Here is a 16,009-nt window from a genome sequence, read left to right as displayed (position 1 = left end):
TTATTAAGGTTCAAAGTAATTGAAGCCGAGTTCAAAGAGCCGTTACTTTTTCTGTAATTTAGGTGAGATTCAACCGTGTTAAAATAAAGAATCTGGATTTGAAGTGCAAGAATTACAGCTAATAGACTTCAGTCACCTCATGCAAGTTTTCTGGGAAGCACGTGTCTCTTGCCAGGTTCTGCACATCACTGCCTGCCAGTCTGTTGGCATGCAGGCTTATTTTACTTCTTTCTCCCCTTGCTTTTTCCTGCATAACTTTTCTAGTGTGGATACTACATGTGCTGACATCCTTTTGAAAGCCAAGAGTTAACACATTTCTTACTTAGGGCTCGTGTTCACTACACAAGTTCTGTTTGAGTCAGTGCTCTCAGGATAGCTTCTCCTGGGTAGGTTTGAGGGAAAGATCACACTTCAGAGTAACTCCTGGCTTTCAGAACGTGTCTGCAGGGTCTCCTGCAGGCAAACCCATGGTAACTCTGCCGGTGTCCAGCTGCCTGGCAGTGGCAGCTGAATCATTCTGCCAGCAGCACAGCTGGTTTAAAAGTCTGCTGTCGCCCTCAGCTGTGCTGGTTTGACTGCTCAGTGATGGCTCTGGTTCTGTGATGTGCACTGGCTGATAGTGGAGCTCCATCCTGGTACTCCTAAAATAGCCCCTGTGCCTGTGCTGTGGGCTCAGGGCTGACAGATCTCCCCATGGCCTATCAATAGTTGAAGCAGCAGCATCACTCCTGCTTTAGTTCAATTTTTCCCTGCTACTTAAAAGAGACTTTCTGAAACATCACTAATTTAAAGCTGGGGCCATTCGTGTGTAGAAAGAGATCACACTGGCAATAAAATGTGAGTTTAACTCAGAGTTTAACCATGCAGGAGGACGTGCCATTCAGCTAATAACCCTGAAACAAGCTTCCCACGACATAATGGGTTCGGAATCGCTCTGCACTCCTGAGTAGCCAGTTATGCAAAGCAACACAACTACTGTGTGCTGTGCAGAGAAGCCACCCAGCAGTGCTGCTCTTGGCTTTGCTCACATGCAATACCTGAGATATTGCATTATAGGAACTTGTCAGGTTCATCTGGGACAGCACACAGAGCTTTGAGAAAATGCTGTCAAACTCTGGATGTTAAGTAACCATTGGTGGTATTTACCTCTGATTAAAATTGGCTGTGATGAATAGAAACATTTTACATGTCCTTAGTGTGCAACACTTCTCGATAGAATTTAATTCACGGTGATATGAACGATTTCTCAAGGATTGCTCTTTAGTCATGAATCAAAACCCCCATGCAAACTAGTTTTGTTGTGCTCTAGAGCCATAAGCAGGTTGTTGCTGAGAGAGGCTCCAAATGAATGTTTATATGGTAGAGAATAACAGCTACTATTGCAAATTAATTACTGCTTTGCCTGACATCTTCAGCAATGCCTTCAGCATGAAAATTCAATGCAGTTTAATAATGGATTTCTGAAACTAAATTGTTAGACTGTTTCCCTAGGGTGCCATTTAAATGAGATGCTCACTTGAGGTTCGTGGAGGTGATGAAGCAGAAAATATAGAGGAAAGGTGCTAAACCACTAGCTATGGTCTGTACTTATTTATATTTTTTATTTTACTTTTCATTTTAAAGCAAGATAAGAGTGTGCATTTGAGGGCAGGTTTTATTCATGCACATTACTGATCTTTATCTAAAATATTTCTATTTGTTTGTATATTGTATATTTAGTTGTGATTATACACAACCTAGCAACCCTGCTATATATTTACTGATGCTGCTTCTCAAAAGGCTTCCTTTTCTTTAAAAATGGCATTATCCCTTGCAGAGTACTTGATTTTACATGCTGTGTAACTTTCTACTATTGTGCTGATCTAAAATGGCTTCAATTAAAGGCCTCTCAGGATCTCTCTTCAGTTATAAATTCACAAAAGCAACAGCAAGAGTAAAAAATATTGACTGTTAGTAAATTGTATTAACAAAAAAAGAGCTGGTTTTATGGTACAAAATGCAATTAAATATTTTTTAGCCATCTTTGGGCATTTAGGAACAACATTTAAGCTCAAGAGTGACAGATTTAAGTTCAGAGGTCTAGACATACGAACAGCTCTGGCAGCTGCTGCTGCACATGGGACTGAACTTCCTAAGACACTTCCTTAGAGTGTAAGTGGAGCTTTGACTGGTGTTACAGGGACTGTGTGTTCAGACTGGAGAATGTGTAATACTGACTGTATATGGGATATTCCATCAGCTTCACACAACCCAGGGGGATACTGAGATGGTGCCTCCACAGGAAAAGGTCACCAATGTTTTCCTGTGTCTGAGAAGTGAATAATTAAACTCTTTAATTACCTTTAGCATTAAGATGCCAATTGTGTCACCTGAGCTTACATCAAATAGTCACAAGAGGCAAGGGGAAAGGCCTTCAAACTGGAACTGTTCCAGGCAGAAGAGTAATATTCTGCCCTGACAAGAGTTTTCTGGTAAAGCTGATACAACACTTTTTGTACAGTTCCACTGGGATCAGTGGTGCTACTGGCCTGCTGAGAACCTGCTCAGTGTGGCCCCAACACATCATCTGAGCTTAGTCCCACTTTATTTGTTCACTGCTTTTTCTGCTACCTGCAGATGTCTGGTGTATGAGGTTAATTAGTGAGAGGGCTGCTCCTCTCACAGAGGTGAAACAGGCACCTCCCACTGTGATCTGCCTTGCCTTTGGAGATTCCTTATGGAAGAGGGAGCCCCAGGGAAGAGTCTGGCAGAAGGACTCAGGAAACAGTTTGACTGACAGTGCTAATATGAAATAACATTAAAACATCATTACCTGTGAAATAACATTAAAACATCATTGGCTGTGAAAACTTCTGTTGCATTAAGTGAGAGGCAGTGATTCTCTTTGCTTTGAAAGGTACCTTAGCACAACTGGCTATTTTATAACAGTCAAATATATTTACTGGTGTTGTTTTATCTGTATGGTACTAAGCTGTGGTTGGTTTTATTTTGCTTCTTCCTCTCCTTCTTCTTCACCCAGGATGAAAAGAATCAAGTATTAACAACAAATATCTGGCTACAAATGGTAAGTTTTGAAACAAGTTTTTCCCCCTTTCATATTTGAGTTTAATCTGGTAAGAGGTTTGAATTTTAGAAAACTCTCAGGCTTTTGTTCTATGTCTTGCTGCTCAGTGGACAAAGCTAAACTGAATGGCAAACTGTAAGGCTGAGCTTTAGGTCTAGATGTTTCAGGTGTTTCTGAGAACTTTAAAGAATTTGAGTCACTACATCTAAATAAGTTATGAACTCATTGTAGTTGATTCAGTCACACTAAAGTCTTCCTTGTCATAGGGTAGTGGTGACCTGAGAGTCCCAGGCTGAGCAACTGCAGGTGCAGGTGCCTTTCACTCACTTCAACAAAGCCATGATGTTGTGGTAAATCACCTGATGGTGACAGAGAACATGCAAGAACTGCATTTCATCTGCATTAGCTGTTCTGACCAGCACTCTGAAAATTGGCAGCTGACTCTTCTGATATGGGGAAAAATGGTTCCAAAGAGGTTCATTATCCCTGAGAGCTGCTGCCACTGTCCTCATGAGTGTCCCTGCATCCCACTTGCTCTGTTGACTGTCTCCTTGAGAAGCTGCCAGAGGAACTGGAACATCAGTTTCTTAATGTCCAGCTGGGAATAGTATAATTTTTCCTGGTTTCCCAGCTTGTTTTGCCCACATAGGGTGGTCATTTTTTGAACAGTAGCTTTATTTTACCTTTTTGTTGCAATTCTTAGTTGGCATAAATTGTCACAGAATTTGATATGCTCCCTTACTACTTACCCCTATCTATTGCTACCACTGGATGCCCCAGATGAGAACTTTGTCCACATTAACTCATGGCATTGCTGGACAGGAGTTAATTTGCACTCACTTGTTAATAAATGGAACAAATAATAGGCTGTTCAAGAATTTTGTGAGGGCATTTTGAAATTCTTTTCTCTGAAAGGTTAAATTATCCCTTAGACTTAACAAGATGCTTCTTAACTTTCTGACTCCATTTATGCCATGACTTTGTACTCTACAGACACAGGGTGATATGGGGAGCTTTCTCCATCTGTGGTAGCCAGGATGAGAATTTGCCATTAGTTAAATCCCTGACACTGTTTGGGTGAAGTAAAGGTTTACAGAAGGTTTTTATTACTCCAGGCAATCTCTCTGCTTCTGCAAAAACTTTACACCTTTCAGTTTCTTTAACCAGCTCAATCAGTTTAAGTGTATTACTTTTTCTTTTATTGTAACATTTTATATAGGGCACCTGTCTTGCACTGTGCTAGGCCTTAGGAAACAAATGAGTGATATATATGTGTATCACTGGTGACCCTATAAAGGGTATCATGGCTATTCCATTTATTCACAAAGAAAATCTGACATGGAAGAAGCATTCAACTCGTGTTTTTTTTACAGGCCTGTTGTACAGTAAGATTAAAACTGTCAAATATAATATGTTTTTGGCTTTGAGCTACAATGACTATAGTTGCTATGATTTCTTACCAGGAAAACAGACAACAATTCATACTCAAAAAGCTATCATTTCTTTTCCTTCTCTTTTATCCCATAGCATCCTTATCCTTTCTGAGATTGGTTTTTCCCCCCAAGGAAATTCTTGATTATTTTATACATTCTCCATTTCTTTTGATTTATTCACCTTAGCCCATACTGGATATGGGACGTGTTAAGACTGCAATGAGCAGACCACTTGGTTACTGCAAAAAATGTAGCCACTGTTCTTGGCCTATGCACACATTAAAAAAAAGTGTTTGCTTATGAACTGTCTATTAATGGGGTACTAGACAGATTCAAAGCATGCTTAAGGTAAATGTATGTCATTTTACTGTTCTCTGAAATAAGTAAAAATGTAAAAATGCACTTAAAATTTATGAAAAAAAAAAAGAGAAGTAGTAACTGTGTGAATTAGAAAAGCAATTCAACCCCAAACTGGCACCTGAGACAGCATGAACAGTAAAACACAAGCACCCCAGATCTTGTATAGGCTGTTTTGTGCCCTGCAGTGGGAATTGAAAATGAGGTTTTTATGTGTTCCATTGAGCTGTTCATGGCCTAATTCACCCTTCGAAAACATTTCACTGCCTGAAGCTAACCAGAACCAAGAGAACACCTATTGTTTTAGTCTATCCAGTCCCTAGAGAACTACAGTGAACCAGTGGGTGAGATGACTTAACCCACTTTTTGTGTGTCTGGCTTAGTACTGGACAGATCATTATCTACAGTGGAATGTGTCTGAGTACCCGGGAGTGAAGAACGTCCGTTTCCCAGATGGACTGATTTGGAAGCCTGATATTCTTCTCTATAACAGGTAGACACACTTTTTTTTCCATTTTTTTACATGGGGAAGGAGAGAAGATCATATAGAATCATAGCATCACGGAATAGCCCAGGTTGGAAGGAACCCTGAAAGTTCAGCTGCTCCAACCTTTCATGGAAAAGTGAGTCTAGGTGAGGTTATGTAGCACCCTGTCCAGTCACAGAGATAAGGCAAGGTAAATGACATAATCATCCCAGCAAAATGTCTAAGTTTTTACATACTTTTCCAAAACTTGCCAGGTTTTTGGAATATTGGAAAATTACCAGTCTCCTGTTTACATAACAGAAGGTCATATCTGCAAATACTTCATAAATAACAACATCATCCCCACCACCAACTATAGTTGGTTGGCTTTTGTGAGATGATAAGAAAAGCAGATTTTCTGGCTGTGTTTAATAGTACAAGTAGTGATAATTTTTCTGAAACTGTTTGGTCTAAAAGTTTACTGGTGAATTCAAATCTGACATTTGAATGCTTGTCTAGTTTTATTTGGGTTTCACTATGGATAGGACAGGTAAAGCCAATAAGGATCTTTGCATTTTTCCATGTCCAGTTGGGGTGTCACTCTTTCTTCCTGCTATAAAAATAGCTGTGAGATTTGCTGCTGTCCTCTTCAAACTGCTCTGAGTTGGGCCTATTTCAGGGACACACAGATTGCCATCAATCCACTGCAGAACCTTTGGCTGACATTGAGAGATTCTTTGGCTGCACCATTACATGGCAGTTCCCATTGTGGAATTTATTTAGTTTAACAAGACAAAGCACTGAGAGCTGCCTGCTTGTCAATAATGTGCCTTTTTCTGCCGTTGTTGGGGCTCGTCTGCTGTTCCCAGGAACTGGGAAGAACTTCCATCTGCTCTGTACATGTTGCACTGGCTCTGCTGTGGCAGCCAGGGCACGTTGGGGGGTTTTTGCCTGTGCAGGTGACATGAACCCTTTGTCTTCCTGATGGTTTTTTTCCCTCTGTCTCTCTGCCATGTGCCCACTAAGAACACCCCATGCTGTGTGTTATCAACATGACTCCCTCTTCCCACCTCAGGAGCTGCTTTTTGTTGCAACAAGACTTAGAGAACAGCTGCACCCAGTGTGTCAGCTGCAGTTGTGCTCCTTTTTGGTGACCACCTTTGTGAGCAATGTCACTGTCACAGGTGTTGTTGAGTTGTAAGAGTGGGATAACAGCTCCCAGTGGCAGCATTTGTCATTCCCTTGGGGACTTCTCTCCAGGGCCTGCATTGCTGCTGTGCTCTTGGCAGTGCTTCTCCTGGAGGTACAACTGACACTAAAGGATTTGGGGTGATCTCCAGTAGAGTTCACCATCCTTAGGGGAACTGCCTGGCTGATTTACTCTTTGGTTCTGGTTTAAGCAATGAGTGCTTAAGTTGTCCATAAACCAACCTAAAAAAACCTTTCAAAAGTTCTGTGCACAAAATGGAGCAGCCTGATACCCAGGACAGGTGGGTTTTAGCAACATTAATCTTGTTTAACGTATCTTTCAATGCAAATTTGTTTTCTTGAGCAGTTTTCCCTAGCTAACTTGATTCCATCAATGGCAGTGTTCCTGGGAGAATCTGACAAATCACACCTTCATTTCCATTCTCCTGCTGAATAACACACTGTGTATGCCATAAAATTGGTACTCTACAACAGCAGTTTAGAGGTTCCCAAAAGACTGAGTATGACAATATTCTTCCTCACATAAATCACAGACCTGAGGGAGACATTCAATGTGTCCAAGAATTTAGGCTACAATATTTAAGTAAGTATATCCAAAATGAAAGGGTAGTATTTTAGAAATTAGTAATATTGATATATACATACTACCTGTAGCTGAAGTGCTTTATAGAATGAGAAGGGTGACAATAACCTGAAAACCTGAAACCACAATTTTTCTGTTAATATAGGTTTTCAAATCCTTGGATTGCTAACTGTGGCACAGTCATGAATTAATTATTCTATAGTGCTTCTATTTCAAACTCACATTTAATCCAAAATTCTTATTCAGAGTTTAGTCAGAGAGCAAAGCTATTTAAAACAAATTCTTATTCCTGTATGAAATTACACTGGGAATATTACAATGCTCTCGTATAGTGACATGCCATTTTGAGATAGATGCTTTCAATTGCTATATGCTTCACTAGGGACATGCATCGGCAGTTACAAAGAAATTAATGAACTATAAATTCACTTTCCATCTTAATGAATGCATGTTTCACTATGTCTTGAATCCTTACACATCTTGCTGCAGCCCAGGACAGAGAAATTGTGGCAGCTGTATTAAATTTTACATCCAGTCTATTGTGAGGAGAGCAGGGCCAGTTAATCTGTAATTTTTTTGAGGGAAGAAAATCTTGGCCTGTGTACAAATTCCAGGATTGACTGTGCTAATGTCATGTATAGCTTTCTTCCACTTTTTACTAGGCTTATTAAAAGTGCTCATTTCTGGTAGAATTATTTTCCAAACAGCCACATAGTGTTTGGTACTTCATGGAATAACAAGAATTGTGGTAGTTACATCTCGTTTTAAGTTTCATTTTTCCAGTTTTATAAACCTGAGATTCTCCAGATAGGTCCCAGTGGGATTCTATCTGCTAGGTACAGCTTTGCCATCTCACTGTGCTGCAATCAATATCTGCTTTCAAGTCATTATACCCTGAAGAAGAAGTGTAGCAGAAATAGTTTTCTGTCATCACATTTCAGTCCAAAGTCTCATCAAGCACAGGCTCAGTCACTTGTGCATTCCCAGTTGAAGCAGTGCACTTCATAAAACAATCAGAAACATGACTTAGAAAAACACATATCCCCCTTTTTCAGAAAAAAGAATTTCATCTTTGAATCTGAGTACCACTGGATATTCTTTTAAGAATGTGTCTTAGGAAAGGCAAAGTCATGTGGCAATGAAAAATTGAGGTGCTTCATCACTTGTGTTCTTTCAAAAATGATATTTTTGCCAGTTACCAGAAACAGCAGCAAGGTCTTAGAAGCAACTCCCCGGTGCTTAACTGCCCTCTGCTCCAGAGGAACAGAAGGGAATCTAGTCTAGGAGTCATTACCTTCTGCTTTACAAGGAATTTGTACGGCATGGAGGTTTTTACATCCTGAATTTGGCTGGTTGAGTTCCATCATGTAGCCCTTATTAATTTCAAATCAAAGCAATTACTTGTCTAATATAGAACCTTGCTGGAGGACTTACAGTCTGGTTTCCTGAGGAAATGAGTCTTCAGCACATGTGTGGGTGCACACCTGTGCCATTGGAGGTGTTTGTGTATGATCTTGGGACCCCCTTCCCCAATATCCCCTGACTCCATTTCTACCAGATTTGGCAGTGCCATGAGTAGAGATCTTTGCAGTACCAGTTTCTTACAAATATCACGAAAACAAGGAGCCAAAATGTGGAGGGAAAACAATTCGAGTTCCAACTGGAAGAGAAACAGCACCACAAAGCCAGCGAATGCAGCCGTGAGCTGTGGAGCTGGAGGAGGGGCTCACGCTGGTTCAGCTGCCTCAGAGCTGAACTGCCTTTGCCCCTCCAAGTGCTAGAATCCAGTCAGGATACAGTCACAATATTTACGCTTTTCTGCTTGCCTTTAAAGTTCAAATTAAACAGTTGCAAATATTTTCAGCACTTGCGAGCCTTCTGCTCACCACAGGAAAAAGTGCAACTCCGTATAGGCAATTATGGATTTAGCTTTTTCTTGTCTGCATATTTCACAGACCAGTCCAGATATTTTTTTAAATCTAATTTCTTCAAATACATGAGAGGAAAATAAAATGCAAATTAAAAATGTCTAAAATAACAATTGCTTTATTTTAGCTCCTGAGATATAAAATTTGCATCAGACTAGATTCAATATTAAAGTCCTCTTTTTAAAAAAGAATATTTAAATAAAGGTCTTCCCTTGCTGGGAAAAAAACCCACCTTTTAAGATACTTTATTTTCTGCTAGAATGACGAATATTTCTCTTTATCCCCATCTTAGATTTTTGCTGTATTTTTCTGATAGTGTCTTAAAAGGTGATTAGAAAATTATGAGGTACTGAACCACTAATAGGCAAAGAGACATCAGAAACTTCAACACAGCGGTTCCTGAAACAATTCCGAGATGCCCTTCACTGCCAGTGCCATTCCTGACACCATTCCCTGCTGGTCCTTCCCAACACATTGTGTGCAGTTTAACCCAGGCACCTATTCCAGTCACTCTGACAATCTCTTGAATACCCAGACCCTGAGCTTTAAGCAATGTACAGATCAGAATCTCCAATCCCTTACTGCAAAAACCCCCAGTAGTAAATGGGAACTGTGAAATAAGGCACAATACTATAATGGGTAAATGTCCATTGCAATGCTAAGTAATCTAAATATCTCTACCAAAGGTTTCTGGGGTTTAGTCAGCAAACTTACTTTCTTTTCCTAAGAAAGAGTCATTATTTCATCATCTAAATATTTGAAAATAGGTTGTTTCCCGTACAGAAATTCTTAAAATGTTAATGCCTAGTAAATTCCCGGGACACTGTGCCAGATGTAGTTGAGATATTCCTTGGCAGTAGCTACCAGTTAATAATTTGGAGCATTCTCCATGTAACATTATGGTTCTTTTCTAGAGACTTGTAAGACCAGCACACCAGGGTGGTCCTGGCCAGCACCACTGCACTGACACTTCTAATAGGACCTCTTTTTCCTTTTTTTCTGACCCCAGTTTGTGGGTTCTGAGGTGGATAACGAAGGCTGGAGCTGCATTATGACAGGTAGTAATGATGTTCAGCCATGCAAAAAAGGCAGGAAGACACAGACCCTGGAGGATCTATCTCCCCAGTGTTCATCAGCTGCTGGTAACACAGACAGCAAGAGAACAGAGTTACCTGTACAGATGCTTGAGAGGTTTTTAGAAAGAGCTTACTTTCCAGATGGAAATCAATAGAGCCAAGGCACTGTAGTGAGTGCTGGGACAGGTGAGCAGCAGGAATGGGGCGGCTCCACCTTCACTTAGGGCTGATAACCAGGAACAAACCCAACAGTATCAGACCAGCTGCACTGAGGCCACAGAAAACTGGTGACAGGAGAAAAGCTGTCAAGCTTTTGGGGTGAAATAATCCTTCTATGAAGAACAGATTCATCTCAGATATTCCTCAGCCAGTCACAGAACATATAACCCCTTTTGTTTCTTCCCTGTTCTAGTGCTGATGAAAGATTTGATGCAACTTTTCACACCAACGTTTTAGTCAATTCTTCAGGACATTGCCAATACCTGCCCCCAGGTAGGCCCTTTGCATGCCACAAATGTTGGTAACTCAGACCATTTCTGCATGGTGTGGTTTCAAATTTGACATCAATTCTCTGATATTTCATTTATCTGGCTAGCATTGTCTGATAGATTTAAGTCTAGGTGCATTATGAGTTACATCGTTACATCTTTGCAGGAAAAGCACCACAAAGATACATGTTTTATTACAATTATGTAAATAATTTTGTCATAATGCACAATTTCAGAAGTTTGGAAGTATTAAAAAAAGATAAAAAATAAAATTCCTTACTATAAAAAGGTAGTTTTTATTAAAGCTGTGGTAATGCCTCTTAATAAAAATTTATTTAATTAATGTAGCGTTTCTTTTACTAATATGTTGATTTTACAGTAAGATATTTAGTAATCTCTTGGATGTATTTCTATTTAAAATGATTCACTGGATGCTTCATCAACACAATTTTTAGTCTGAGAGGAAAGTAGCCATTTATTTGATATATGACTGACTTTGGATATATATCAGTGGAGTACTGCTTCTGCTCCCCAACTCAATTAGCATCATTATTAGAATTAACTCTTCTCAGAATCTGAATTTTGGAAACTACAGCAGTAGAGCCAAGTGCTTTCCAGACAAATTAGTTTTTCCACCTAAGATCCCAAGAGGATTTCAGGGGTTTGCCTGTTATTCTTTTGATTTAAGATATTCCATTTGGTGGAGGCTTTTCAACTCAATTCTGAAAGCTGCTAAAGGACAGGGCCTGACTCAACAAGTGAAAAATAAGAAGCTAGCTTTCCTGAGTACATCAAGATCATAGAAATCTAATAGTATAGCAAATAATATTTCAGGATTTCTTATATTTCAGGATTTCTTGCTTTAGCCAGTAAAAGAAATAGAAACAGATTACATATTCTGCTTCATTTCTTTCTGAAATACAGGATCTAGAAATCCGAGCTCTTCTATAAATATTCTCCCACTATGTGCCAAAATGGAAAAATTGATTAAGAAATAGTTTGTAACATCAATACATTACTGGTACAGTTCTTTCCCTTTGCCATGACTGACTTTTGCTCGTTACATGTCAAGACACGACTGAGGTTAAATACGCTTTGCAAGTGAAAAAGAGAAGGCGTGATGCAGAACAAGTTCTGGTTAAAAAATACATGTGAAATTCTGTGGAAGAAGCATTTCAATTCAGGGTTCTTGTTTCAAATCCCATCCAGGCATATTTAAAAGCTCCTGCTACATAGATGTGCGCTGGTTTCCATTTGACGTTCAGAAATGTAACCTGAAGTTTGGATCCTGGACTTATGGAGGCTGGTCCTTGGACTTACAGATGCAAGAAGCAGATATATCTGGCTACATTTCAAATGGGGAGTGGGATTTAGTAGGTAAGCTCTTGATTTCTTATTTACACTGTGAACTTGCAGCCTTGTCCCCACTGCTGAAAGGGATGGAATAACAATCGTGAAATGAAGATAGAAATTAAAATGCCCTGGCTGGTGGTATTTGAAACTGTGAGATGCAAATCAACATAAAAAAATAGTTGGCAAATTTGCTGCTTGAGTTCTGTAAGTATCTTTTATCTGATTTTCCTTCATGGTCTGAGAAAAAATTACTTAATTGGGAATTAAGCTTAAAGAAGTAGTTTTATCTGTGGTAGAACTTAGAAAGCTACATTTATCCTCTTAGAAAATAATTGCTACATAATGTACAGTTTACTCACATTAATTTTGGGTTTTTTTCCTCTTTCCTCCTACACAGGAGTTCCTGGGAAGAGGACTGAGAGCTTTTATGAGTGTTGTAAAGAACCCTACCCAGATGTAACCTTCACAGTAACCATGAGACGTAGGACTCTCTATTATGGACTCAATCTCCTCATTCCTTGTGTACTGATATCAGCACTTGCTTTGTTAGTTTTCCTGCTTCCAGCAGACTCAGGAGAAAAGATCTCACTAGGTAAGTTATTAATAGCATATTGTAAATATGACTAAACCAAAAGAAGTTGTCCTTTTAAAAATTCCTGTCAACAGTCTTAGTAAGCAGGAGGAGTAGCCTGTGGGTCCTGTTCTGGCTCATGAGCTATTCTTACTGTTTGATGGTGAACCAACAGAAGCACAAACAATTCCTGGCTACCTTCCTTAAGAAGCAGGGGCTTATTTTTTGACATTTATTTGCTTAACAAAAATCTCAGATTCATTAAGTAAAGCTTAAGTTTACAAATATGCATTTGAACACTTTAACATGGAATTCTTCTCAATATTTCCTTTTAATACTGAGTTGTAGTAAAAGCCTACAGTGCCTTCTCAGAAAGATTGATTCTAACTGCTCCTATTTTACTTTTTACAGCAAATTTTAACTGAAGTATTAGTTTGTGAAACAAATCTGATTTTGAGTGTTTGATCTTTAAGATGGAGGTTAAATATGTAAAGAAACCTTTAGTCCCATACAAAAATTCAGATGCACTGGCTTCTACTAAGTAGACAAAGCTGTTTAAAGGTAGAAACAAAACTGACATTTCTCCAGAATGAGTAGTGGCCTCCCTCATCAAGTGGTAGCCTCCCTCATCAAGTTGTAGCCTCCCTCATCAAGCAATAGCCTTCCTAAACAAGTAGTCCCTCCCAATATTTTAAGATGAATTCTTTGTTCCTTAATCTTTCCCAGCTGGCAATGACTCCTGGTTGTGTAAGACTAGTCCTGAGAAAACAGTTAAGCCTTGTTCTAGAAAGATGGGAACTCATCACTGAGCAACAGAAGTCAAACTCTAAAAATCAACAGTCGAGAGTGCTTGGGCACAGCTCCCTGCAGAACCCAACAGCTGATATCAGACAATATCAAAGTCTATCCAAGACAGCAAATCTGCTTTTCAGGAAACTTATGCATAACACCACCTGTAGCTTCCATGACAATTAATCAAGTGTCACATGCTCAGACACTCAAAATCACACCATGTTTCTAAAGCAAACACGGTACAAGAATTGCTTTGATTTACCCCAGCTAATTAGCAAATGGTCAGAAAAGTTGAACAGTTACAAGGATCTAAAAATATCTCTGTCTGTGCAAGCTTTGGTGCTACTTTGGCAGCACTGCTCCCTTGAGCTGGAGGTGGTAGAAGGACAGGAGCACCACTAACATGCTGGTGCAGGGGCACAGTGGGATAGATCTCACCAAGAGCACTCCTTCAGATTCGTTTTGTTTCCCTCTGTGTTGTAGTTACGAGCTACTGATCTAATTCCATACCTCGTGTTTATCTTTCAGGTATCACAGTTTTATTGTCTCTCACTGTGTTCATGCTGCTTGTGGCTGAAATTATGCCAGCAACCTCTGACTCCGTGCCCTTAATCGGTGAGCTTGGGTTGGCTCGGGGTTGTTGGTCAGACAGGGTGCAGTGACGGGCCCCAAGGGCAGCAGGGAGGCAAATCCCCACCTGCACAGTGCCCACTGCAGCTGGGTTAGAAAAATACTGCCAGCTGAGGAGGGGCTCTGGTGGTGCTCTGAGTGAAGCAGAGAACCTATGTGTATTTGGGAAAAGCACAAGGGAGTCAATTTTCCATGGAAGATTTGTTGCAATTTTGACAGAATTCACCAGATTATGCTCTGTATTCCTAACTCCAATTAGAGCTAAACATAATGGAATCTGCCCCTTGTAATTGTTCAAACAAAAAGAGAAACCTTTCAAAAGAAGTACTAGCCAGTCTCTATAATACTGGTCAAAGAAAATTAGAAGAAAATTTTTTTCAAGGTTGTTTAGAAGAGGCAGGTGCTTAGTTCCACAAAAACAATTGCTAAACATTGGCTCTAAATAATGACTGATCTTTCTGCTGTTGAGAAGTCTTTCAAAAGTACCTAAGGTAGCATGTGTATCACTACACTGGGAAAAGAGCTAAACACTACGTATGCATGTATAGAAACAGGCCTTACAAAAGCTATATCAGCCAAAGGATGTTGTTGTGATTATCTGTTTATTTTGCAGCTCAGTATTTTGCCAGCACTATGATTATTGTTGGTCTTTCTGTGGTTGTCACTGTTATTGTTCTACAATACCACCACCATGATCCAGATGGCGGAAAAATGCCTAAATGGGTAAGGTTTGGTTTTCCTTCACTGTCCATTTCAGAAATGTCCAGGTCAGGGATGTGACAGATAGCTGAGGGCCTGTTAAAAACATATAAATCCTTTCTAAACATTTTGTTTGGAAAAGTAGTTTCACCAGAAGTGAAATGTTTTGTGTGGTTGGTTTCTTAGAGAAGGTGTGTGCAAGAGAGAGAATGAATATACCTCCGCTTGCTTCTAATATCCCTCAAAACAGCTGTAAGCAACTCAGGATTTTGCTAAAGCTATGTATATAAATGAAGGGGATTTTCAAATAAGCTCCAGACATCTGAAGTGAAACAGATAAAAGAAAAGAGTAAGGTGCTGCTGGAGATGATCAATGCATGAACTACACTACCCTCAAGGTGCAACTGCTACATATTTAGCTGCTGTCCATACAGAAACATCCATATCCTAAAAAGCATTTGTTAAAGATGGCTGTTAAAGGGGAAGTGAAACTTGCTCTGAAAATCCTGATCTTTGAATCTCAGTTCAAGAACATCTATAAAGTGCAAAGAAGAATTAAAGCATATTTATAAGCACATAAGACTTTCTTTAGAATGCACTTTTATGAGGGGTTGTTTTTACAGAGAACATTATGCTCATATTGGTTTACTACACACTGCTGAGAATCATCAGCCAATTGTCCCCTCTTCTGACTTCCCCCAGCTCACAGCAGCATCAGGCATTTCCGAAGATGGAGAGACCTTTCTCCTTTTTTTCTCTCTAAAACAATGAGTTGTTATTATCCTTACTAGCCAGAAAGAATGTGCACACAGCAGTGCCCTGAGGATAAGAGATAATGAGATATTCCCTGGCCTATTTTGGAGTAGTGACTTTAAAATAAATTTCAATGAAGAGAATAAAAGATGTATCTCTTTAGACTCATGTTTGATGACCGAAAGGGAAGAAATATTTAGAACTGAGCCAAATGTCCTCAGAAAACAGAGTACTTGAGGTTGAACAGTGAGCTGTCGTGTTGAGAAGCTGAAGACCAACAAGCATGAGTTGGATATGGTGGATTTTGGATCAGGCCCACAGTTAACGAATATTATCCTTCTTGGTGAACCTTGATAGTGTAAAGAGAGTAACAAGGAAAGATCTATCTCTGGTTAGGATGCTTGTCTGGATATAAAATCTACTCTGAGTGGCAATCCACAGTCAGAATAAATGGACCAAATATAATTATAGTGTAAAATTTGCATGTTATACAAGACAATAATATTTCATTAGTGCTCTGGAAAAGAAATGCTGGAATGAGCCCTTAAAATCTGATTGAAATAAATTATAGAAGCTTTCATCAGAATTGGAACAGTCCCTGGCTTGC

The 16,009-nt window shown here is 39.5% G+C and overlaps 2 protein-coding genes across 2 annotated transcripts in view; one reads left to right on the top strand and one right to left on the bottom strand.

The window, feature by feature from the left end:
* MYO1E (myosin IE) overlaps window positions 1–16,009 on the bottom strand; it is a 191,205-nt gene that overhangs the window by 139,224 nt on the left and 35,972 nt on the right. The gene's annotated exons all lie outside the window — the stretch shown is intronic.
* Window positions 1–16,009, top strand: part of CHRNA7 (cholinergic receptor nicotinic alpha 7 subunit) — a 39,739-nt gene that overhangs the window by 18,997 nt on the left and 4,733 nt on the right. The window contains exons 3-9 of the mRNA XM_051796467.1: window positions 3,020–3,064; window positions 5,238–5,347; window positions 10,529–10,608; window positions 11,814–11,981; window positions 12,355–12,549; window positions 13,849–13,935; window positions 14,564–14,673. Of these exons, the coding sequence (XP_051652427.1) occupies window positions 3,020–3,064; window positions 5,238–5,347; window positions 10,529–10,608; window positions 11,814–11,981; window positions 12,355–12,549; window positions 13,849–13,935; window positions 14,564–14,673 (795 nt within the window). The remainder of the gene's footprint in view (window positions 1–3,019; window positions 3,065–5,237; window positions 5,348–10,528; window positions 10,609–11,813; window positions 11,982–12,354; window positions 12,550–13,848; window positions 13,936–14,563; window positions 14,674–16,009) is intronic.

This window comes from Manacus candei, unplaced genomic scaffold (assembly GCF_025592945.1).
Source record: "Manacus candei isolate 608988 ecotype Guabito, Panama unplaced genomic scaffold, ASM2559294v1 h1tg000046l, whole genome shotgun sequence".
In the NCBI taxonomy this organism is placed as follows: domain Eukaryota; kingdom Metazoa; phylum Chordata; class Aves; order Passeriformes; family Pipridae; genus Manacus; species Manacus candei.
The sequence above is the reverse complement of the archived record's forward strand: the minus strand, read 5'-3'. Positions and strand labels throughout refer to the sequence as shown.